Source organism: Electrophorus electricus, chromosome 12 (assembly GCF_041902795.1).
Source record: "Electrophorus electricus isolate QZ-2024a chromosome 12, ASM4190279v1, whole genome shotgun sequence".
Taxonomy (NCBI): domain Eukaryota; kingdom Metazoa; phylum Chordata; class Actinopteri; order Gymnotiformes; family Gymnotidae; genus Electrophorus; species Electrophorus electricus.
Window position 1 is genome coordinate 23,115,001 of NC_137508.1, and position 24,639 is coordinate 23,139,639.

At 45.7% G+C, this 24,639-nt stretch overlaps 1 protein-coding gene across 2 annotated transcripts in view; it reads right to left on the minus strand.

The window, feature by feature from the left end:
* Positions 1-24,297, minus strand: part of mdga1 (MAM domain containing glycosylphosphatidylinositol anchor 1) — a 167,825-nt gene extending 143,528 nt beyond the window's left edge. For both annotated transcript variants that reach the window (XM_081724940.1, XM_035531890.2), the window contains exons 1-2: positions 23,651-24,297; positions 22,217-22,306 (exon numbers count right to left, since the gene is read on the minus strand). In XM_081724940.1, the coding sequence (XP_081581066.1) occupies positions 22,217-22,283 (67 nt within the window). In that variant the 5' untranslated portion in view covers positions 22,284-22,306; positions 23,651-24,297. The remainder of the gene's footprint in view (positions 1-22,216; positions 22,307-23,650) is intronic.
* Positions 24,298-24,639: the final 342 nt, after the last annotated feature.

Consider the following 24,639-nt stretch of genomic DNA (forward strand, 5'->3'; position numbering starts at 1 on the left):
CCCTAGATGGATCTGGATGAAATGATGAAAAAAGAAAGAAAATGGGATGAAAAGGGGGGGTGGGTATCTCACCATAGCAACAACAGAAAGAGGACGGGGGTGAAAGAGGACTGTACTCGTTTCTGTGAGCTCCCCCTCTCTGTGAAACCTCAGAAACACAAACTTCATCTTAAATACAGTCCTCGTTCACCCAACACCTGCCACACCCACAGTCCTCGTTCACCCAACACCTGCCACACCCACAGTCCTCGTTCACCCAACACACACCACACCCACAGTCCTCATTTACCCAACACCTGCCACACCCACAGTCCTCTTTCACCCAACACACACCACACCCACAGTCCTTGTTCACCCACCACACACCACACCCACAGTCCTCATTCACCCAACACACACCACACCCACAGTCCTCGTTCACCCAACACACACCACACCCACAGTCCTCATTCACCCACCACACACCACACCCACAGTCCTCGTTCACCCACCACACACACCACACCCACAGTCCTCATTTACCCAACACACACCACACCCACAGTCCTCGTTCACCCAACACCTGCCACACCCACAGTCCTCGTTCACCCACCACACATCACACCCACAGTCCTCGTTCACCCAACACACACCACACCCACAGTCCTCGTTCACCCACCACACACCACACCCACAGTCCTCGTTCACCCACCACACACACCACACCCACAGTCCTCATTTACCCAACACACACCACACCCACAGTCCTCGTTCACCCAACACCTGCCACACCCACAGTCCTCGTTCACCCACCACACATCACACCCACAGTCCTTGTTCACCCACCACACATCACACCCACAGTCCTCTTTCACCCAACATCGCCTTTTACAGCTTTGGAGCTTAAACTCTGATTTGGCAAGACATATATACACACACATGCATGAATGCATGTGCACACACACACATAAACACAGATACGCATAGGCCAGAGAGCATGTCTACAACAAGCACAAATTAAGTTGGCAGACAGGGGTCAAACTCCTGAACCTACTAAGCAAAGTGGGGACCCCTGATCAGTACACACACACACACACCTCACAGTGTACACGTGGATGCGTGCGAGAGGAAGAGTGAGACAGAAACACAGTGAGGAAGAATGGGGTGGAATATTGAAAGAGTGACAGAGTGAGACAGAGAGACTCCAGTGGCCTGCAGAGGTGGTGAACCAGGTCAGATTTATATTCACTGCAGAGCTGGTTTACAGCCTCCTGCATTCACACACACTCCCTCTGCCTCGCTTCATCACTTCACACCTCTCTCTCTCTCTCTCTCTCCCTCGTCTGCCCTTCTCTTTCTCTCTCTCTCAGCCTTCATCCTCTTCCTCTCCTTTCTGTCAACACTCACGCGCTTTCCTGGAAACAAATCCATCAAATGCGGGGGCCACAGAATGCCCCAGCAGACCTCTGCAGGCACACGTGCGCGCACACACACACACACACACACGCGTGCGCGCGCGCCCGGACGCACACACACACACACACACACCCCAGCCATCCGCTCACGCATGTGGCTGAACGCTCCCAGACCCTCCCACTCGTGGTGGCTGCGCTCATCTCCGCCTCGCAGCTCACAGCTCCGCCTCCCAGCTCACAGCTCTGCCTCCCAGCTCACAGCTCCGCCTCCCAGGCCATTACAGACGACGAGGATCACTGGTCATCGGGAGCCCCAACAGTAATCACAATCCGTTTTATTCCCAGATGCGTTCCATATGGGAGGGATCCTGGTGAACACACGACTGACCCAATGAACCATGCACTGCTTGGGTAACCTTACTGTGCTTGTCTGGGCCAAACTCGAGCCCACCGGAGCTGTCCATGGTGCTGAATCTGCGGAAGGAGCGACTGGTCAGCACCTTTGTTGTTGGACAGCTGCTCAAGCACGTGTGAGCATCTAACCAGGACAGATGGTATGAGCCAGGGGCGTCAGAGAGGCGTGGAACAGGAACGCCACTAACCTCTTCTCCTCGCACCATGATTAAGCACGACCTCCGACTCCAAGCTCGAGACAAGATCAGCTCTGTCTAATGCCAGAGTCAGGCGCTGCATCTGCATACATAGCAGTACTAGAACCCCAGGCCTGGTCCACTGGGTAAGGTTAAGCACTTTAAACTGTCACAAAGTTGCTTAATGGAAAACCAGGGCACTGCTTGACTTCCAGCTGATCTGGGATCAGCAGCACGTACTCTTTACTGCTACTGCAACGTATGTCATGTGTAAAGTACTGTACACTGTGCACTGCTGTGGTTGAAAAATATAACTTTTGATGGGGTTGTGGAGGTCAGAGGTCATGCTTCCAGGTTTTTTATGTGTTTTTTAATGATCAGTCAATTTAATGATCGATTGATCAGTCAGTTTAATGGTAACGAAACACCTCAGCCAGTGCATGCAGGGCAGAATTAGGCCAATATCCATTAATGGTATAGATACAGAAAAGGGCAGTCACATTCTGGAAACATATAAAAAAACAGCAACCCTGACTCATATCATTATAAAATTCTGCAACAGTCTCTTCACTCAGCTGGTCCTGACCCACTGTTCCTCAGACTCACTAACACACCCTAATACCTCACAGGCTCAGGACCAGAGCTAAACAGCACAGTGGATGAAGCAGATTACATCTCAGGGAGACATATACCATGTACTGGGAATCAAAATAAAATCACAAAGTAAAAATATCTGACAGACTACCTGAATATAGTGACTAATGAAAAACCAAGAACAACCTTGACAAAGTCCAGACTCATTGAGCACCGTCTGGCTATAGAGACTGGCAGACACAACAGATCTTGGCTGCCAAAAGAGCAAAGAGTTTGGAGCCAACAGCTCCAAATGCGCCACAATTTGTCATGCCAGTAAAGCACCTTAAATCGAACTGAACTGAATTGAACTAAACTGTACTGAAATGAATAGAATCCAATTGAACTGAACTGACCGAAACTGAACTGAAGCGAGAGAAGAAGAGAGAGAGATAGAGAGAGATAGAGAGAGAAAGAGAGAGCGTGGACGCACGCCTGCATTCAACCCTGTTTGGACAAGAGCCAAGTGCAGTGACACAATATCTTTTCACTTAGAGGAGACTCCTGAGTTCTTGACTTGTCAGGGAACAACCGTGCATTTACTGCCTAGTATAAGAAAAAGACAAAGGGGGGGGGGGAGAGAGAGAGAGAGAGAGAGAGGGAGGGAGGGAGGAAGAGAGAGGGAGAGAGGGAGGGAGAGAGAGGGAGAGAGAGGGAGGGAGAGAGAGGAAGAGAGAGGGAGGGAGATAGAGAGAGGGAGGGAGAGAGGGAGAGAGAGATGGAGAAAGAGGGAGGGAGATAGAAAGAGGGAGGGAGAGAGAGAGGGAGGGAGAGAGGGAGGGAGGAAGAGAGAGAGAGAGATAGAGAGGGAGGGAGAGAGAGAGAGGGAGGGAGAGAAAGTGAGAGAGCAAGAGGTGTCATCTGGTTCAGTGCCACCCAGCCTGTCACGTAACTCTACAATATTAATTACAACAGAGCAGCTCCTGAATTATTCAACCTCCCTATTTAACGCCTGTGAATAATTTAAGGCTGGCCAGGCGATGTGTATATAAAGTGATCGATAAGTACTGAGTTTGGCTAATGAAAGAACAAAAACCTTTTTTAAGATGGGTGTGTGCACATCTGTATGTTTTTTTTTGGGGGGGGGGGGGGGTCATGTGATGTATGTCCAATACTTTTGTGATTGTGTGCGTGCATCTGTGTGTCTATGTGGGTGGGTGCGTGCGTTTCAGCAGAGCATTTCTGAATCCTGTCTCTCGCTCTCAAAATGTGATGAAATACTTCCTCTCTACAGAAGTCTGATGGGCTGCGTTCTACAACCCGCGAGACACCCATGTTAGTGGGAGGTTTTGCAGCCGTGTGAAGCAACTGGGCAAAGCCATATCGGAGGCGCTGCAGGTGAACAACCCTCGGCCGCATTGTCTGTCGCGATTCCCCAACCTTCCATACGTCTGTGCGTATCTTATAGCTGCAGACAGGAACGCTCGCGACTCAGGGAGGTGTAGCCATTGACAGGTCCTTAAATGCCACACGGCTCTAGGAGAATCTCAGGGGATGGGGGACGGGGTTGTTCGGCCTTCAACGCTATCTATTGGCTTAGTAGCGAACGTGTCATGGAACAAAATTGCGATGTCAAAAGAGACGAAACGCACGCGAGACATTCCGAGGGCAGGCAGCAAGCTTAGCCTCGTCCTCAAAGCCGGCGGCGGCGTGTAGCGCCGGGGACAAACAGACTGCAGATCAAAGCCATGTCACCCTGGCGGGGGCCAAAGTCTCCTAACGCAGGTGTCAAACGTCTGCACAAAACAGTGTCTGAAGATGGGTCACAGGTGGATTGTGGGGGGATTTTTTAATTTCTTTTTTTTTTTTTTTTTTGGAGGAAGTAACATTACAAATAAGAAAAGCAGTGTTTTTGTTTTTTGTTTTGATTACTTTAAATGGAAATTTAAATTAAAAAGTTCCTTACGTTAAACTTCGTGGTTACAATTAGAGTCTGCTAAGCAAACAATGAAGCAATTAAAAGCAATTCATGATGCTGTCCTGGGCCGTCTCAGACCTGCATGTGTGATAGTGATACAGAAGATGACCAAGCTAACACAATAACCTGTAATTACCTCTAGTGAAAAAAAAGAATAAATACATACACTACTTATAACATTCTGCCCACTCTGCCCTGTCTTCTTGAGATATGTTTTGTATGTGTGTGTGTGTGTGTGTGTGTGTCTGCGTTAGAGAGTGTGCATGTGTGTGCATGTGTGTGTGTGTGTGTGTGTGTGTGTATGTGTGTGATGTGTGCATGTATATATTGCCTACTTAGTGTAAAAGAAATGGAGTCAGTCTCCAGCTCCTATGAGATTAATCAGTCTCTGTGCGTTGCAGTCCTCTGAAAATTGATGTACACAAAAGGCAAAAGATTTAATTCATAAGTAAATGGCATCATAAATAAGCAGATTTGTGTGTACGGCAGGGTTAGGGCCACACGGTAGCTCCAAGTACCAGATTTACAGCTCTGCCACATGCAGTTGACACAAAGAAAGGACAATAAATATGTAAATAATAAATAAAAAGAAGGCAGTAAATGTACATCACCGTGGAAACAGTAAGATACAGGCCATATAAAAGAAAACTCAGCAAGCCAGAGCAAGCCCACACTCCTATAGAGCACACACACACACACGCAAGGCAACAAAGGGTAAAACAGAGACAAACTTTCAGATTTCTCTCTCTTTCTCTGTCTCTCATTCACACATACACCCCTACACACTCATACACACATATGCACACACATTACATTGTCACCCATTACACATTAGATTTTACAACATAAAAAAGACATATGTTGAGACCTGGACCACATCCTATGGCTCACAGCATTCAAGAGAATTCCCTATTTTTCCTTGTGAACCTTAACAAATACCTCAGAGACTCTTATCTGACGCATTAAGCATTATTCAAACAAACTCAACATGGTTCCATAGCAACGTATTTACATTTGACAGAAGAAGAGAGTGAGTGAGAATGAGTGAGAGAGAGAGAGACAGACAGAAAGAGAGCGTGCGTGTAGTACCATATTAATTTCAGTTTCACTAATTCTCATTACACACATTATACACGTTACACACATTCACTTTTATTGGTTCCAACATCCCTTTCTAATATGCTTGTTATAATATTTAGCAGTGAGAACATCATACAACCATGAACACAACACCCACACACACCACACACACACTGATATTATGAGGTGTTTGCCACCATAGTTACACACAAACCTAATGCCGTTATATCTACACGCAAACCTAATACAGCTATATCTACACACAAACCTAATACAGCTATATCTACACATATATTTACACACAAACCTAATACAGCTATATCTACACACAAAGCTAATACAGCTATATCTACACACAAACTTAATACAGTCATATCTACACACAAACCTAATACAGCTATATCTACACACAAACTTAATAGTTATATCTACACAAACTTAATACAGTTATATCTACACACAAACCTAATACAGTTATATCTACACACAAACTTAATACAGTTATATCTACACACATATATCTACACGCAAACCTAATACAGCTATATCTACACACAAACCTATAACTGGCCTTAATGTCAGTAACCAAAGTGAAATGTTTTCTATCATTTTAGTTTACCAAACTATTACTATTTACTTAATAAAAAAAAATCCTTAAATTGAACTACCCAACACACACACACACACACACACAAACACACTCACATACATACATGCACATACATAATTACAGACACACACTCACACACAGTCCATGGGCCAAACGCACGGTGAGGTTAAATTAATCCCCTGGTCCATTCCCAGATTAAGGAGGGCTGTAAGGAATGTGAAACACAACACCTCGACTGTGTCTTTGACAGTGGCGCCGGTTAGGGGCATTCCTAAAGGCGTTAGACGAGGCTCGGTTCTGGGAGGGGTACTAACAGGACCAGGGACAGGTAGGGCACCTCCTGACACATCATTATTTCCCATTACACTCGTATCATGTAAGATGAGTGGGGTGTAGGGGGGGGTCTGAGAGATTGTCCAGCACTTCAGCACATCACATCTCAGGATAGCTTTATTAAGAAAGCTGCTCCTTCTTGTGTGTATGTGTATTTTCACGTAAGCATACTTCAATTTGCCCCATTAAGAACACCTGTCACAATCAAATTATGCACTCAAAAAAGTGCAAAAAGCAGGCAGGATATTAAATTGTACAGGCTTTGCATCTCGGTGGCATAAAGAAAACGTATTAAAATGTGTTCGTCTCCGGCCTTGAAACAGTTCCAAGATTACCGGGGAAGGAGCAGCAGCCGGGAACCATCATGGCAGCGGTGGAGTGAGCACACGGCCGCAGGTGGGTGGCCATGTCCGCGTGAGGCGAGCGAGACATGCCAAGAAAACGACGACGATGTTGCTGCTTCGGACCGCAGCGTCTGTGTGTCTGCGCTCCGCGCAGGTCAGCTGATGCAATCCCCCAGAAATTAAGCATCAGCCTTCCTGCGGTCACGAGCAGGGGTGAGATCCGGCGAGCCAAACGCTCAGTGGAGTTCTGCGGGATGTCTCCAGCCTATGTTCTCCCTGGCAGGCAGAAAGGGAATTTTTTATTTTTTTCACTGGGAATCTTGGAAAGTGGGCCAAGTCCTGGAGCAGGACATGAGACTAATTAAAGAGTGAAGAGAGAGAGAAGGAGAGATGGAGGGAGGGAAAGAGAAAGGGAGAGAGGGAGAGAGAGAAAGAGAGAGGGATAGAGAGAGAGGGAAAGAGAGAGAGAGAGAGAGAGAGAGAGAGAGAGCAGAAGAAACAGTGTCTCCTGATCAGAGGCAAAGTGGCCTATTAAACCTGAGACCCCCTAGGGAAGGGGTTCCATGGGGAGCTCCGTGGAGCAGAGCTGCAGTTCTCCATAGCTCAAGAGGACAGAGCGCTTCGCCGCGCCCAGGCCAAAGGCCCTGATCCTGGGAGGAAACACAAATGAGGCTGACTCACACCCAGCAAGTTTACTCATTCTTTCATTTATTTTTTTCTCATCCTACATTCATTGGGAGTTCTGGAGCACTTGTCATAGCAACAGGTAATAATGCACCAATCATCTGGCCCTCTGCACTCCAGCTAACTGCGCTAAAAGAGGGCACTCGGAACACAACCGGGGGGAGTTTTACTGGTAACCACCACCAATTACCAGACTAAAGAATTTCAGAGTTGGAAGTAGCTTCTGTAACGGTTCATCTTTCCAGCCAAGCTCGGCCTCTCACCTGTCCTGTCATTCACTTGGCATCAGTTCAAATCTCAGTGAACCCACTGCTGTCTCTATGAGTTAATTAGCAGTGTGTGTGTGTGTGTGTGTGTGTGTGTGTGTGTGTGTGTGTGTGTGTGTGTGTGTGTGTGTGTGTGTGTGTGTGCCATCCACTCTCAAATCTGTCACTTTAAAATCATCTTGCTTGTAACAGGTAATGTTTAGATTTTTTTCTGCTGAGGCAGAATTCTGCAGCAATCTGTAATATCGCTTAAGCCCTGAACAGGTGCTGGATCACTCATACACACACACACACACCCACGCACACACAGATGAGCACTTATATACACACTGATGTATATACACATACACACACACACAAGCACATTCCCACGCATGCACACATGAGCACTTACACACACACACACACACACACACACAGATGAGCACTTATACACACACTGGTGTATATACACATATACACACACACAAGCACGTTTCCACGCATGCACACATGAGCACTTACACACACAGATGAGCACTTATACACACACTGATGTATATACACATACACACACACAAGCACGTTTCCACGCATGCACACATGAGCACTTACACACACACACACACACACACACACACACACACACACACACACACACACACACACACACCCCTAACCATGTGGCATTAATCTTTTCTCATTCATCAAGCTCAGATCAAAGCAAACAATGCCTAATCAATGAGCAGGCCTCATTGATGAATGAGCAGTCATTATTCGACTGCAGGGGACACGTTTGTGTACCAGGATTCTAATGGCCAAGACAAGACAAGAGGAGAGACCTACAGCATGTGGGTTGGAGAGAGGTCTCTCCCTAAAGAGAGACAAACACCTGCACACTGCTTGCAGGGTAAAGGCACGTACACACACACACACACACACACACACACACAAACACACAACAAATGGAGTGGTTACAAGACCTGCAAACTCTAGAATATTCCACAACGTGCAGCTGAAATGTACACTTGATAAATTACTGCTGTACATGCCTACTGTTCCACACAGAGTCGACTGTTCCACACAGAGTCAACACACACAGCCTACTGTTACATACACAACCTGCTATTACACAGAGTGCACTATTACAGAGCCTATTGTTACACACAGATCATACTACTACATACACATCCCATAAGTAATCTTGGGCTGGAAATCTTTTAGTTGGGCAAAGCTATAGGGCTGTTTTCACACAGCAGGTCTGTTAAACTGAAGATGTTTCAATTCAATACTCTGAGCCTAAATAATATTTTTTTAGAAAAGCATAATATATATGTTATATAACATATAAGTACACATATTATAAGGTACAAGGCTGAGATTGTAAAATAAATGCAATACATTTAGCTGACACTTTTATCCAAAGCAACTTACAACTATGACTGAGTACAACTTGAGCAATTGACAATTATGAGGCAAACAGAGAATAAGCATATAAATATATATCTTTTATTTTTCTATTTATCTATAGCTGTTCATAATCTGTAAAAATTCTATGTGACGTACAGACAGGCCACATAATTTATTCCTGTCCTAAAGGTCTGTGATGGCCACAGGTGTGTGTTTCCAATTGTCACACATCGCAATCAGAATCATCTAATCTTCTAACCCATTAAAGCACGGGAAACGATCCTCTCCCTCCTAACGGTAGCACTAACGTGTGTGTGTAGAAGAGCAGGGCCTGTCTGTTGCGGGTCCAGGCCAGGGTACAGATAAGCCGTCTACGGAGTCTCTAAAAGGCCCTCTCTCTCACGGCCTTGCTGAGCGTCTTCCACGCGGTGCATGCAGACACGTTAACGGAAGGCGCCACGGTTAAAATATGCACGCGGCTCGTAGCCCCAGCAGACATGACTCACCGTTACTTATGGGAGGTCTTCATTTGCAGTGCCAGCTCAAATATGTGTACGAGGGGATGAAGAGTAAATGAGGGTTTGTCTGACTCAGCCGACAGAGCAATAGCATGAGAAGACAACACAGGCTCTCTGGATAAACAGTAGGAAACTGTCAGAATTGCACAAAACACCAGTGCATATTCAAAAAGGGTCTCCCAGCGGGAGGTGACTCCTGTGAAGTCATCCAGAGCCGTGATGTGAAGGCATGCTAAACACTTCATAGCGTGAGGCTCATCCCAGTGTTCAGAAGCACTCCTGAACACTGCAGTCTGTGGCTTTTTATAGGAGCACTGCTTAGCTAAAAGCAAAATACACAAAGCCCTCCCCCGCTGAGGTAGAGGATGGGCGGGGCTTCCCGAGCAGCACACAGACCGTCGGGGAGACGTCTCCACCCACTCTGTTCGACAGGCCCTGGCGGACGTTTAATCGCTCACCAGAAGTCAAAAGGGAAAAAGTTCCATAAATCAATATTCTGTAAAACACGCATCAGCGGCCTCCGTCAGCGGCGGGTGGAGGTGACGGCTGTGCTGCACCTTGCCACAGACGCAGCTCCACGCTCACATCTGCCTCCGTCGATGGCCATCGCTGGCATGCGGCCGAGAGGTGGCTGTCGCTCACCTCCAGCTAGCATTTCCCAGGACAACGGATGGCAAGGTCCAGCTCCTCAGTCACTTCGTGACTGCGAGCAACTGTACGGTCTCCCTCAGCCCAAGGTCTTCTGTGACGTCGGCCGTCTAACGGGAACCTTAGCGTTTGCTCCGTCGCTTGCCCCGTTGAGTCATACCACATGGGGCCACACTTGAATCTCAATTTCCAATGGGAAACAAACAAAACAAATTAGCTTCTGAGGATTTTCTGGTAAAGAAAGAGAGTCACAAGATTCCATTTTAGAAATGGAAAGGACTTTATCCCATTGACATTAAGGTCGTCTTAATATGGCAGTGGTAGATTATAGAGATTAGGTATTAGAATAGAATATTATAGAATACTTTCATTGTCATCACAAAATCATAAAACAATTATTAGTTCAGAAATCTGAGGTGAATAAACAAGACAGCAATAAATAAAAAGAGAAAAGCCTACATTGTAAGTGAGGGTATCTGCTTTATCTCGCTGTACAGGAGGGTAGCTAGTGTAGCCCGCTGTGAAGGAGGGTAGCTACTGTAGCTCGCTGTAAAGGAGGGTAGCTACTGTAGCTCGCTGTAAAGGAGGGTAGCTAGTGTAGCCCACTGTACAGGAGGGTAGCTAGTGTAGTCCGCTGTACAGGAGGGTAGCTAGTGTAGCCCGCTGTACAGGAGGGTAGCTAGTGTAGCCCGCTGTGAAGGAGGGTAGCTAGTGTAGCTCGCTGTAAAGGAGGGTAGCTACTGTATCTTGCTGTAAAGGAGGGTAGCTACTGTATCTTGCTGTACAGGAGGGTAGCTAGTGTAGCCCGCTGTACAGGAGGGTAGCTAGTGTAGCCCGCTGTGAAGGAGGGTAGCTAGTGTAGCTCGCTGTAAAGGAGGGTAGCTACTGTATCTTGCTGTACAGGAGGGTAGCTACTGTATCTTGCTGTACAGGAGGGTAGCTACTGTAGCTCGCTGTAAAGGAGGGTAGCTACTGTAGCCCACTGTAAAGGAGGGTAGCTACTGTATCTTGCTGTAAAGGAGGGTAGCTACTGTATCTTGCTGTAAAGGAGGGTAGTTAGTGTAGCTCGCTGTAAAGGAGGGTAGTTAGTGTAGCCCACTGTAAAGGAGGGTAGCTACTGTAGCCCACTGTAAAGGAGGGTAGCTACTGTATCTTGCTGTACAGGAGGGTAGCTACTGTATCTTGCTGTACAGGAGGGTAGCTACTGTATCTTGCTGTACAGGAGGGTAGCTATCTAGCCAGAGTAGCTGTACAGAAGTATCCTTGGTCAGCTTCTAAACACGTCAGCATGCCGTTCAAGGAGGGCTTCTTGTTATCCAAGAACATTTCAAGATCTCTGTCCTAAAACAACAGAAGTGATCATGAATGCAGCAAACATGAATAGGGGTGGGAGGTTATGTCATGGGAATGTCACTCCACACTTCCACCACCCAATGGCAATTTTAGACCAATCAAAAAATACCAAGTACAGGTGAAAGGAGCATTAGTGGTGAATCTGATGGAATAGGAGCACATGACCCACCAGATGTTTGATGTCTGTATTTTTATTTTATGTTATGAGTCAAACGTATTCTTGAAATTATGTAGTAGATCATCTCATAAAAAAATAAACATGCCTCTCATGTCTATGGAATTGGTTTCTTCTGAAACTTGCAGGATGAAATTGGTTCACGCACTTTTTCAAATGTTTTAAAATGAAATGCAGTTGCTTATACACGGTTAATTGCATTTGAGAAATAGGAGCATAGTGTGCTTTGCAAGAGAGATGCTGTGGTTGTTTTGGCTTGTTTTACGGTTGTTTTACCTTGTTTTACGGTTGTTTTACTGTTATTTAGCTTTCCGGCTCACTACCTAGTCATGACTTGTGATAGCAAGCATTCAATTTAAAAGTGGCAAGCTAATGTATGCGTGAATGAACAGCCCTAACAGCACAAGTGATTGATATGGAAGTCAAATTGCATAAAATTGCATCATCAATTTGTCTTTTGATTTCTGCGTAAGGGCCCCCACCGGAAGTGTGTCCCCCCAGCGAATTTTGCATAACAGCCATAATTAGGAGCGTCTGGCTTGGGCTCTGTTGAAAATGTGGCAACCCTACCGCCTACATCATGCAATAATGCCACTGTATTGGTGTCCCTACTCACACGTGGTCATGCTGGGTTGTGACAGCTGTGTTTGAAAAGCACGGATCAATAACTCATTTGCACTGAACACACATTTAGGAAACAGAGTTCTGGGAAACAAAGGTCCATTCTGATCCTTTGACCTTTGGTAAAGAACGCACTGGCTCACTTTATAGCTCTCTATGATTGAACACACCAACTACTTATAATGAACTTTAGACCACACATACAACCTAATTGCCTGCTCAGTTAAACAAGCTCTCAGTTCTAATCAATGACTAAAACTAAATAAAACAAACAAAAAAGCAACAAGTCAATTTGATTCTTTCAACTTTATAACTTTTGGGGGTTGTAAATATATAAACAAAAATTCACTTTTTGGATCTTCCCAGGGCTGGACTGTACCTCAGCTCTACTCAAGACTGACAGAGGAACATTAATAATTCAGACAACTTTGGAACAGGTTGTATTTATATTGCACTGAGAAACAGAGAATGAGAGAAGAGGAACAGGAGAGACACAGTGAGACCAATGACACGGTAGAGAATCACAGATGGAGTATAGAGGAAGTTAAGGAAGGACATGGGAGCGGGTGAAGAAGAGAGAGAAAAAGGCAGAAGGAACAGACCCAGAAGGACAGAGCACTAAGCAACTCATGGTCCACTGAGATTACACTGAGCAGGCTCCTCTCTGCATGATCCTTCACAGGTTTACAGAGAACATAAACAGGCAGAAATATAAGGAGCGGAGTCCTGACGTTTAGTCCAGGCAGGACAGTAGCAGGTAATCTTCTAGCGCAGGGAAGGGACCGACTGGGTTTCTTTCTCTCTGTAGTAAGAGTTTTGGCAGAAACGTGGGAGCGGGGGAGCTCAGTAACAGCTGTCGTTTATGCAGGCAGCCCGATTTCATGCAAAACAGCAGTCAATGCAGTCGATCGAATGCAAAACAGCAGTCGATGCCCACTGCCCCGTCTCCACACACTGCCTCGTCTCCACACACTGCCTCGTCTCCACACACTGCCTCGTCTCCACACACTGCCCCCCGTCTCCACCCATTGACCCCTCTCTTTATCCCCTGCCCCCTCTCTCCATCCACTGCCCCCTCTCTTTATCCACTGCCCCCTCTCTTTATCCACTGACCCCTCTCTCCACCCACTGACCCCTCTCTTTATCCACTGCCCCCTCTCTTTATCCACTGACCCCTCTCTCCACCCACTGACCCCTCTCTTTATCCACTGCCCCCTCTCTTTATCCACTGCCCCCTCTCTTTATCCACTGACCCCTCTCTCCACCCACTGACCCCTCTCTCCGCCCACTGACCCTTCTCTCCGCCCACTGACCCCATCTCTTTACCCACTTTCTCCCCATCCATTTTGCCCCCTGCCCACTTTTCACCAGACCGCACCTGATGCATATTAGCCAAAGCCCCTCACAGAAACAATGTTCTGTTTCACAGGGGCAGAACCCACTAAAACATCATATATATTACTAAGCTATGAATTCTATGCAGGATCTAGAAAGAATATCAACAATGGATTCCTATGCTGTTATATAGTACAGAAGGTATATTGCTGAACTGCACCTACTTGTACTCATAATCAGTCAAAGAAAATTCCTCAAATTGAAAAACAACACCTCTCACTCCATCAGCCTCTCACTCACACTGTCTCATCAGTAATGTCTCCTAACTCACAAGTTTGGACTTGTCAAACAGTGATCGTCTCTCACTCTACAAACTTCTCCATGCTAAATTTGGTATCGGGCCAAATAGATCAATGTCACTCAGTTATTCTTTTTGAAAAAGAAAACCATTTTAACTTCTGCAGTACAGGATTGCATGGTCCTATCTGTTGTTTTTGATCCATTGATCTGCGGATTGAACCTGTTTAGAAGAACCCTGAACACCATTCAGGCACCTGCAGTCTAACAATAGGCATCTAGTTTTCTAGTGTGCTGCAGAAACAATTGATTTGTTCAAGATTTACTGTCTTTCCAACTTTATGCTAAAATCCCCCGGAATAGAACGGCTGAATTCCACAGGAAAAAGCTAGCGGGTTCCTGCTGTTTCCGCACTGCTTACCAGCACCCACACACCTGCAGAAACTACATCAGGGGTGAGGACATTTTTTTTAGAACTCTTAAAAATGCATATGCTTTCTAATGAGTTGTGGGTTTCAATTCTTCGTGTGTATAATTGTGTGTGCGTGTGTGTGCGTGTGTGTGCGTGTGTGTGTGTGTGAGATCAGTGAACCTGTTTTTCCGCGTTAATGCTTATCATGTCCCTCCGGTGGATTCACAACTCGGTTTCACATACCTAACGATCCCAACAAGCTGGCAGGAGCAGTGGAGAAGCAGTGTGTGAAAGCAGGTGCCGCTAGCAGTGTGTTTTCAGCCTGGGTTGAAGCTCGGTCATGCAGGAGAGGACACAAACACAGCGGTCAAACATGTAAAGACCGATCTACTTCCACAGTGGAAACGCCCCCCACATTTCACCAGGTTTTAAGTTTAGTTCTAAATTATCTTGACAATTTTGCTACTGATACCATCCAACATTTTGGACTAAGTCAACAAAATTCTAAAACAGGCCATCCAAGAAATATCAATTAACCGGTCTCAAATACTCTGATGTCCTTCTCACTGGACAAGACGAGAGGAACTTCAGAGGGTCCAAGCAGAGGTTCTTCCAATACTGGCGGAATGGACTGTGAAATATCAGTACATGCAGAGATTGAGACAAAGTATCAGTTCTTATCATCAGCAGATATGTGCAGGCTGGCCAGAGACTGATGAAGGTCCCAAGCGTATGCAGCGGCTCAGAGACTGGACCAGCGTGAAGGTTCTTGTCTGGAGAGGAAAACTGAATTACTTTCTACTGAGTATAGACACCGCTGCATGCATGCAAGGCTGAGGTAAGTGGATGCAGGCCAGTAACACTCCATGAGGTTCTGTCCCCTTTAAGGCCGACCACAGCACATCATAGGTGAGTGAATGAAGTACTGGTATCGCCAACTACAGCTCACCATAGCTGGGTGGGTGAAGGCTGATATGGCCAACCACAGCATACCATAGGTGGGCGGGTGAAGACTGATACAGCCAGTCACAGCATACCATAGGTGGGCGGGTGAAGACTGATACAGCCAGTCACAGCATACCATAGGTGGGCGGGTGATGGTTGATATGGTCTGCTATAACACACCATAGGTGGGTGGGTGAAGTACTGGCATGGCCAACCACAGTACACCATAGGTGGGCAGGTGAAGGCTGATATGGCCAGTCACAGCACAGCATAGGTGGGCGGGTGAAGTGTTGATATAGCATCACAGCGATCCACACAGCCAGAGAGCCAGACCTTAACGGAACAATCTCAGATAACATAATAACAGGATCAGACTAAACCACAGGGAAGCGCAGAGAAGCAAAAGATAAAGTAAACTAGGAAGGCAACCAAGAAAAACTGACAACGAAGACAGAAGACAAGGGGTTAAATGTACAGACTAACAGGATCAAACTAAAAAAGACAAAAACAATGAAGGGCAGGCAAACAGGAGAGGGTGGAGACTAATAAATATTAGCATTCAGAGCCATAGAAAGTGCACCACCAAAGAGGGGAGACCTGCTCCTATCTTACTGACCTCTGCCTGTACAGTGAGTTCAGCTGAGCACACATTTTGTAACTTCACAGACAGACTGCATTATTTTAATATTTTATCTATTTTTGAAGCTCGGCGATCTGATTCTAAAGACTTCTTGTCATTCGTTATACTTCACTATGTGTGTGGAACTCCTCTGTTATTTTGGGTTGCTACTTCTGGTTTGGGCAATTACAGAAGAGCCATTAGGTAGGGAAAAAATGGTTTTGGTTTTGGTATTTATCGGTTTTGGTATTTATCCAGTTAAACAGGTGTTACTGGTGGCCAAAGGAGATCTTTTTCTCCTGTTTTGTCCTTGTTAAATTGGGATCTGAAAAGAAAGCTAGGAATTATACCATCCTCCCTATGACTCCTTACTTTTAACAAGGAAAAAGAAAATGTCTTTGTGCCAGTAACTGGCCTTTGTTTCCGTGGCGACTGGGGACAGATGGTTTGTTTGTGCAACATGCACACCTTGCTAAGAAGCCCAGGTTTGCAGGACATTCTCCATGACCAGGAGGCTTTGAGTCAGAAGTACCTCCTGAGGGTCACCGTGCCACTCAACACCCAGCCTATGGTGAATTCGACCAGGAGGTGTTCATACATGATGGGTGCCATGTATGATGCTGTGTTCACTTGGTATTACCTCCCACACCTGTAGCACATCCCGCACGCTCGACAGGCACACCACACCACACCACACAGCGCCCAGGTCATGCATGTTTACAATCCATATTGGCTAAGAGACCGAGCTTTGCAGAAAGGTGTATAAAGGGCTGCATAATATCTACTTGTTTGCCTTATACAGGGACTCCAAATCCAAACTCCCTTTACTCAGTGTGGCTGGTACAATAAACTTGTTTTCCATAAAGACCAGTTTGGTCATGTTATCTTGTATTCAGGTTGATTCTAATTTCCATAAGGACCAGTTAGTTTTCCCCTTATTCAGGTTTTCTAACCCAGTAAATAATCAGGAATTCTGCAAGTTGTGAGAATATCCTGTGGATTTTGTGTAATACCAGAAATTTGTTATAAAGGAGATTAGAATCAACCTGAATACAAGATAACATTACTAAACTGGTCTTTATGGAGGGCTCAGTCAACCTGAACATGAGACAACATTAGTATACCATAGAATAACATAGTGAACCATAGTATAACATAGTGAACCATAGTGTAACATAGTATAACATAGTGAACCATAGTGTAACATAGTATAACATAGTGAACCATAGTGTAACATAGTATAACATAGTGAACCATAGTGTAACATAGTGTAACATAGTGTAACATAGTGTAACATAGTGTAACATAGTGAACCATAGTGTAACATAGTATAACATAGTGAACCATAGTGTAACATAGTATAACATAGTGAACCATAGTGTAACATAGTATAACATAGTGAACCATAGTATAACATAGTGAACCATAGTATAACATAGTATAACATAGTGAACCATAGTATAACATAGTGTAACATAGTGTAACATAGTATAACATAGTATAACATAGTGCTGAAAGTGCACTGTTCCCATTTCCCAGAGTTTGAACAGTTTTTACATGCTAAACAAATGAGCTGAGAAAAGTATTAAAAGGGAGGACTGAGAAATAAATTTTTAACTTGATTTTTAGAATCCTTAAATGCATATGCCTGCTTATGAGCTAGTGTGGGTGTGGGTGTGTGTGTGTGTGTGTGTGTGTGTGTGTGTGTGTGTGTGTGTGTGGGTGTGTGTGGGTGCGTGCTATCAGTAAACCGTGTTAAAGCTTATCACGCCCGTCCGCTGGATTCACAACTCTGTTTCACAAACCTGTTGCAGAAGGGAGATGCTGTGTTTGTGATAACGTTCTAAATGATTGCATGCACTCACACACACACACACACACACACACACACACACGTGCGCGTGTGCACACTCTGTCTGTGAGCAGCAGTCAGTCAGGCTGGAATCTAACTTTCCAAATGTGAGGGCTCCCTACCGCACCGCTCAGTAAATACACCTGACTGAGCCGTTCACATTGACCAGATGTCATTTGCTGGAGAAAACATTTCTTCATCTTTCTTAACATTTATTTTAGCTCATTTTCCCATCACCTTTATGGTGACTATCGTAGTTATGCAAATGAATGTAAAATATAATCTAGTTTTCATAGGACCGTGTCCCATGCAGAAGAAAGCAACACATTCCACTGCTTGACCAGTCTGTTCAATCGAAGGCAGACCGAATTACGGCATCTTAAAGAAAATCATGTCCCACCTGTGTGATGGTCACTTTCAGAACAAACTGCTGAGAGAGAGAGAGAGAGAGAGAGAGAGAGAGAGAGAGAGAGAGAGAGAGAGAGAGAGATACATGGAGGGACAGAGAGTTATGCGATATGAACAAAGAGTTCAAAGACAGAACCAGGAAGACAGGGGAATAAGACCTAGGAATTAAGAATGAGCAAATAAAAGAGAGAAAGAGACAGAGGGAGACAGAGGGAGACAGAGCGAGAAAGATGAGCAGAGTATTCATCTAAACTACTGTGCTGAGAAAGTGATAGAGGGAGGGAGAGAGAGAGAGAGAGCGAGAGAGAGAGAGAGGCAGGGAGGTCTACACTATGTAATCTCTGTTGCTCTCTCTCTCTCTCTCTCTCTCTCTCTCTCTCTCTCCCAGACGCCCTCATGCATTAATCATAGCATGCCAACTGTTCACTCACACAAGTCTTTGTTATCTGTGCCCCTCAGACAGACATGCACGCATGCACACACACAAACTCACACGCACACACACACACAAATATATATGTAATGCCGCACCGTTCAATAATGCCAGTCTGTCTCACAAGATGAAGGAGGAAGCTTTCCCTAGAGCCCTGGAAAAGGCCACCTGAGTGCACTTGTTTATCGGGTATACACTCATCACTAACTGGGCCCAGCAGTGGCCCTGCAACCTTTCACCAGTAACCTTTTTAATGTTTGGCCAACTGAAAACGCACTCCTAGTTTTTGTTCAACTTGGAAAACAGGAAGCAAGGGAGAAAGTGGGAAGGTTTTGGTTTATATCTCTGACTAGGGAAGAACACCCCCCGACACACACACACACACACACACACACACACACACACACACACACACACACACACACACAAACACACAAACAAACCACACTCAGACTGTTAGCTACGGGCCATCCGGGCCCATATTAAATATACAGTGCAGACCACAAGGTAATTAATTTCAATACAGCCTTTCGAACACTGTCCATGACCACTTATGCATGTATGCACACAAGTGCGTGTACACACACATACACAGACATGTTCACATACGTTCAAACACAGGCACACACACAAACAAACAAGAAACGCACTAAGCAAATCACAGAGACAGTGAAGAAAGGATGAGGGGGGGGCTAGAGAGAGAGACAGATGAGGGAACAGAGCATAAATGGCTACCATTATGGCAAAGAGCCAAGACAGACAGGGCTTTAGCCGTAGGAGCAGCAAGACACCCAAGTGGCGGGAAAACGTGGCAGAGGCTCTCCTGACTGCTGAACCGCCTGACAACACTTTCGTCTTTATTGTTTTCTTCATTTTAGTCTTCACTTTGTTGACAACAAAAGCTGTTTCTCGCACAGCCGCAACAGCCGTGCCCGTGTGAAAGAGGCCGTGGGGTATTAGGCACAGCTACGTCCGAAAGCTCCTCGTTAGAACGACTGGAACAGAGTTGGCAAAAGGCTGGTATACTCAACAGCTCTTAGTCGATTTCTACCCGGGTGGCCGAGAGACAGAGAGGGAGAAGAGAGAGAGAGAGAGACGGAGAGAGAGAGAGATGTCACATCGCTTCAAAGGCGAGCAGTATGGAGAGATATTACAGATATCATCTAGGTCACATGTCTTCTAAAGTACCCAGTGCTTAAGAAACTGGAATAAGTCAAGCAGGAGTCCCAACAACGAGCAGCATACAGGTGAGAATGAAATCAGAACGTGCTCAGCTGGGCTCGCTCTCTCTCTCGCTCTCCCTCTCTCATCCAAGGACAGATTCATTGCCTTAGGGCCAGTGGATAACTGACCTGCCCAGGCGATAGTACCACCGCTCACTAGGCTCATTAGTGGGAGATTAATTGATTAATTAATAACAAAATTAAAGAGCGAGCGTAGTTGCACTTTATTAAGCCCAAGCAAGATTGTACAGGCTGTTAACACTGTCAATCTTCTTCGATGTTCATAAACAGGGATTCTGACAATGACACTGATTAAAAGGAGCGAGGGGAAGAGAGAGAAAGACAGAGACAGAGATGCACAAGGGAGCGTGCAAGAGTGAGTTCTTTTCTCTCATTCTCTCTCAACACATATAAATTATGAATGCTTATTAAAAAGGGAAATATTTAGCAACCAAAATAAGATGCAAGTTGCAAGAGAAACAAAAGCGAAATAAACTAAATGCTGAAAAAAACTGGGAAAAAATACACACGCAAACACACACACACACACACACACACACACACACACACACACACACACACACACACACACACACACACACAAACACACACACACCATAGGACGCTGATATGCAGAAAACCTCAACAGTTCTTATGTTTGAAAAAACTGTTTAAAATTTGGTTGTTCTAACAGGGATCTACATAATGTGAAATCAATCCAATTAAATTGAGGGTCGTAAAGTGTTTGTGGCTTTAAAGGATACTGGAACTGACGGATGCGCTGCTAAACTGTCCAACACTCCTGCTTGAAACAACCCTTCAGGAACCTACCAGAAACGGAGCTCTACGCAACTACTGACAAATATAATGGGCTGTTGTGCCAGACACGTAATGTGGTCCTCGCTGCTTAACTGTGTCACGCTACACAGATGACTTAAATGTGAGAAAGAAACAGAGTTTCAGTGGCTGGCTTGTCCGGCTCGCTAATCAAGGCCTCTGTGCCTAACTTTGAGCTACGAACCTCTAGCCTGGTCCTATGTACCTTGATGAACATCTGGCTCGGGGCTTTGATCAGACCCGAAGACTTTGATCATGATGTAATATCAGGTATCATACACACTCGCACAAACGTAGTGAAGACCTTTGATTAAAACGCACATATTCTAATAAGCATCACGTGTTAATTCATTTTAAGCGTTTGGTCTATGTTTCACTAGTTTATTTTCTCTCATGTTTTATTTCCTCTTCCTTTCTCCCTTTCTTAAGGCCGGGCAAAATGTTCGTGATATTGTTTTAAAATCAGATTAGCTCTTTAGAGGTACAGAAATGCCTGGCTGAATTGAGGGTGAGCTGCGTAGAACACGGAACGCACGCAGTGACAACGTTCCTGTAACTGGAGCAAAGCCAATCACGCTTTGCTCTGCCATGAAGCTCAGCCAATCCCAGCCGTGTTCTCGGCATATCCGCGCGTATACATGCATGTTGGGTAGCATAACCCGGAGGGGTCTCTCGGAGCTGCATGCTGACGCGATCTGAGACTAAAACCTAAAGCAAGGAAAACGTAAAAGCCTCTTAACGAAGCAAACCAAAATTTCCCCGCAACACATATTATTTTTCCAACATAACATCCAAGAGAGGCGGCACTTGTGCAACTGTGCACCGTGGGGATCTGCCGCAGCCCCGCTCGCTCTGACCCGGACGTCTGACCCGAAACATCGTCCGGGCCTAATTGCGTTATTTACGGAAGGTCTGCGCGCATAATCGGACTGTAAACTGGGTAAATGCGCACATTGGTCTCAATATGTTCGTTATGTTAACTAAATAAATACGAGATGTTTATAAAGTCCACATTGTGCGTGCCTCTGAGCAATAGGTGGTGTCACAGAGGCTTCTTAACACCCATCCTGGCAATATTTCCAGCACTGTCGCCTCACTCCAGAATATCACTTAACTCGGTATGTTCCAAATGGCATACAATACTCCCGGACCCTAAACCATATAGGCTCATACCTGTTTTATGTCATTAAAGCTATACGTAAACAGGCCAACTCTTCGCAAATTCGGCCTTACCCTAATTGTAACAGCAAAGTCTCCATGGCACTAACACACACACACACACCCAGCAGAAGTTCTTACCGTAAACTCCCTGTCCTTGCGTGTAGCGATGGACGATAGAAAATAATAAAATCCAGAAAACCTCCATGTTCAACTGCGAGTCCTCATTACCTGCAGAGAGTAACAAGCACGCGATCAGCTTATAACGGGTTTGGACGCCTGTGTCTACACGCGCGTGGAACGGGTAGTGTGCGTGCGCTACAGCAGCCTCGGCCACAAGCGCCACGATTTACTCCAGGAAAAGCAAGAGCGGCGTTAAAACGAGATCATCGCAGTAGCCGGAAATTATGCCATTCTCTTAGTGTAGCCGGAAAAAAACAACTATTTACAATATTTTCTCCCTGCGCTGTTCAAATCCGCCGCGGTTAAGGGCAGGCAATCAATTTTTCGAAACCCAGCATTACCTGCAGGTTAAAATCCTAATTTTAACACGAGGAGGACTGGCGAGATTGACTAAAGCAATAGTTATCTATGAAACTGTCTCCGAGAGCGCGAGGGAAGTGGGAACCGAAGGAAAAGCACGCGACAAACTTCGTGCGTAAAGGGGGAACTGGAAGGAGCCGTAAATCAAATTCTCAATAGTGCAGTTCAAACGATGGGCTAGCGATATTTAAATAACGACGTCCGACTAAAACCGACACGGATTTGTCCTCAGATGTACGGTGTTTAACGGACGTCATTTAGGCACGTTATGAAGTCAATCGGAGTACTATATACACTAAAAATTGCAACAACGGAACTAAATATAAAGATGAAAGACGCTAATTAACGAGGGAAATCCGAGAGCGCATGCAGTTCGTGGAGGACGCTGATGCAACACAATGTTGCAATAATGCAAAGTTTTAATATTGTATTTTTTATTTTTTACAACGATGCAGGCCACCATGGTGCTGGCGGCATGTTTTATGACAGTAATTGTCACATGGCCGGCTCGCAGATAGACGGCAAGCGTTTCTTAACTGCGCGCTCTCCGACGTTTTGGCACGCACGCCCGCCTGCACGCGCTGGATGTGGGTGAGTGGTGCTGCATGCTAGATTCCACAGACTATACAGGAAGTGTTACCACAACCAAAGAAGTTGCAGTTTTCATCTAATCAAACTCCTTTTTACATGGGCAACATTAGAAATAGACCTACTTCTAAATAATTATAACTCAAAATCGGAGACGAGCTTTCTTTAGAAGAAGAACAACAACCATAATAATAATAATAATAATAATAATAATAATAATAATAATAATCATTCTCAGATAAATAAATATATTGCACACGTGCTGTGTACAACGTTCATCTTGGTTCAGATTTTCGGAACTTGATAGTTTCGTGGGTATTAATCTAATCTGCGTGATATTAACACCTACCGGCGTTCGATTTTAAAATAAATAATACTTCACCGCTACCTTTACTTTACTGGCACCTTTACGAACAAAAAGCTTCTAACGCTAACAGATCTTACCTTCTTGTGCGGTAAGATAGCGGAGTGAAGTCAGTCTTACAACCCACCGGGGTTAGTCTTGAACTGGTGGCTAGCCTCTCAAACAGAATTTCCTTTCAAAAGTAACATCAAGATCGACTCTTTTAGGCAAAAGTAGCGGTGGAACTGAAAAATCCTGGTGTGTAGGGTGGCGGACGGAATTTGCCCCAGCGTGCGCTGGAAAGAAGCGCTCCCGAGTGTCGCCGTCGAGAAAAGCAGCACAGAATCCCACCGCGTTTCCACCAGGAACTTTTCCAGCTTGAGCAGTCAGTCCACCTTACATCCACGTCACCGCAAGCCCGACGAGATCAGCACTTTGCATTTCTCCCCCATTCCAGTAGTGGTGACAAGCTAAGGTGGAGATTAGATCTCCTTTACTGCCCTTCCAGTCTGCTCCCAGCGCTGTTACGCACGGACCGTGCGCCACCAGCGCTCCGTTTCCTTGGAAGTCACCGGATCAGACTGTGTGTGTGGGAGAAGGAGACCCGAAGAGCGGCGCCGCCCGTGCACCCCGGGCTGCCTTTGCGCGCTGCTCGTCCTGCGCCGTTTGCCAGCGGAGAGTATGTGCGCGGACTGAGAACGATACTGACTGAGAGAGTCCGCGGCGATGGTGGGGGGCGGGCGTCAGACACGCGCGTCTTTGCGAACAGGTCGCCAGACTGTGTCTGAGAAGCCTTGCGGATCTGGCCAAGTTCGCGTCTCTTAACAAAAAAAAAAAAAAAAACGTCGGAAAAATGTACCGCCCAGCTTTGGGTGGTTTAATTGTTTTTTGGTCGGATTCTGCGAGTGGACACGGCCAATTAAGGGGAAGCAGCTGCTTTGCCGACGGAGGACTCGCCCTGGATCCCGGCGGACCAATTAAATGAGAAGGAGATTGAATATGGGATGAAAAATCCCAACCTTTGCCAACACTCCACTTCGCACACCCCTTTCCTACGCGAAGCAGGCCCCCCTCCGCATCCACACCCTTC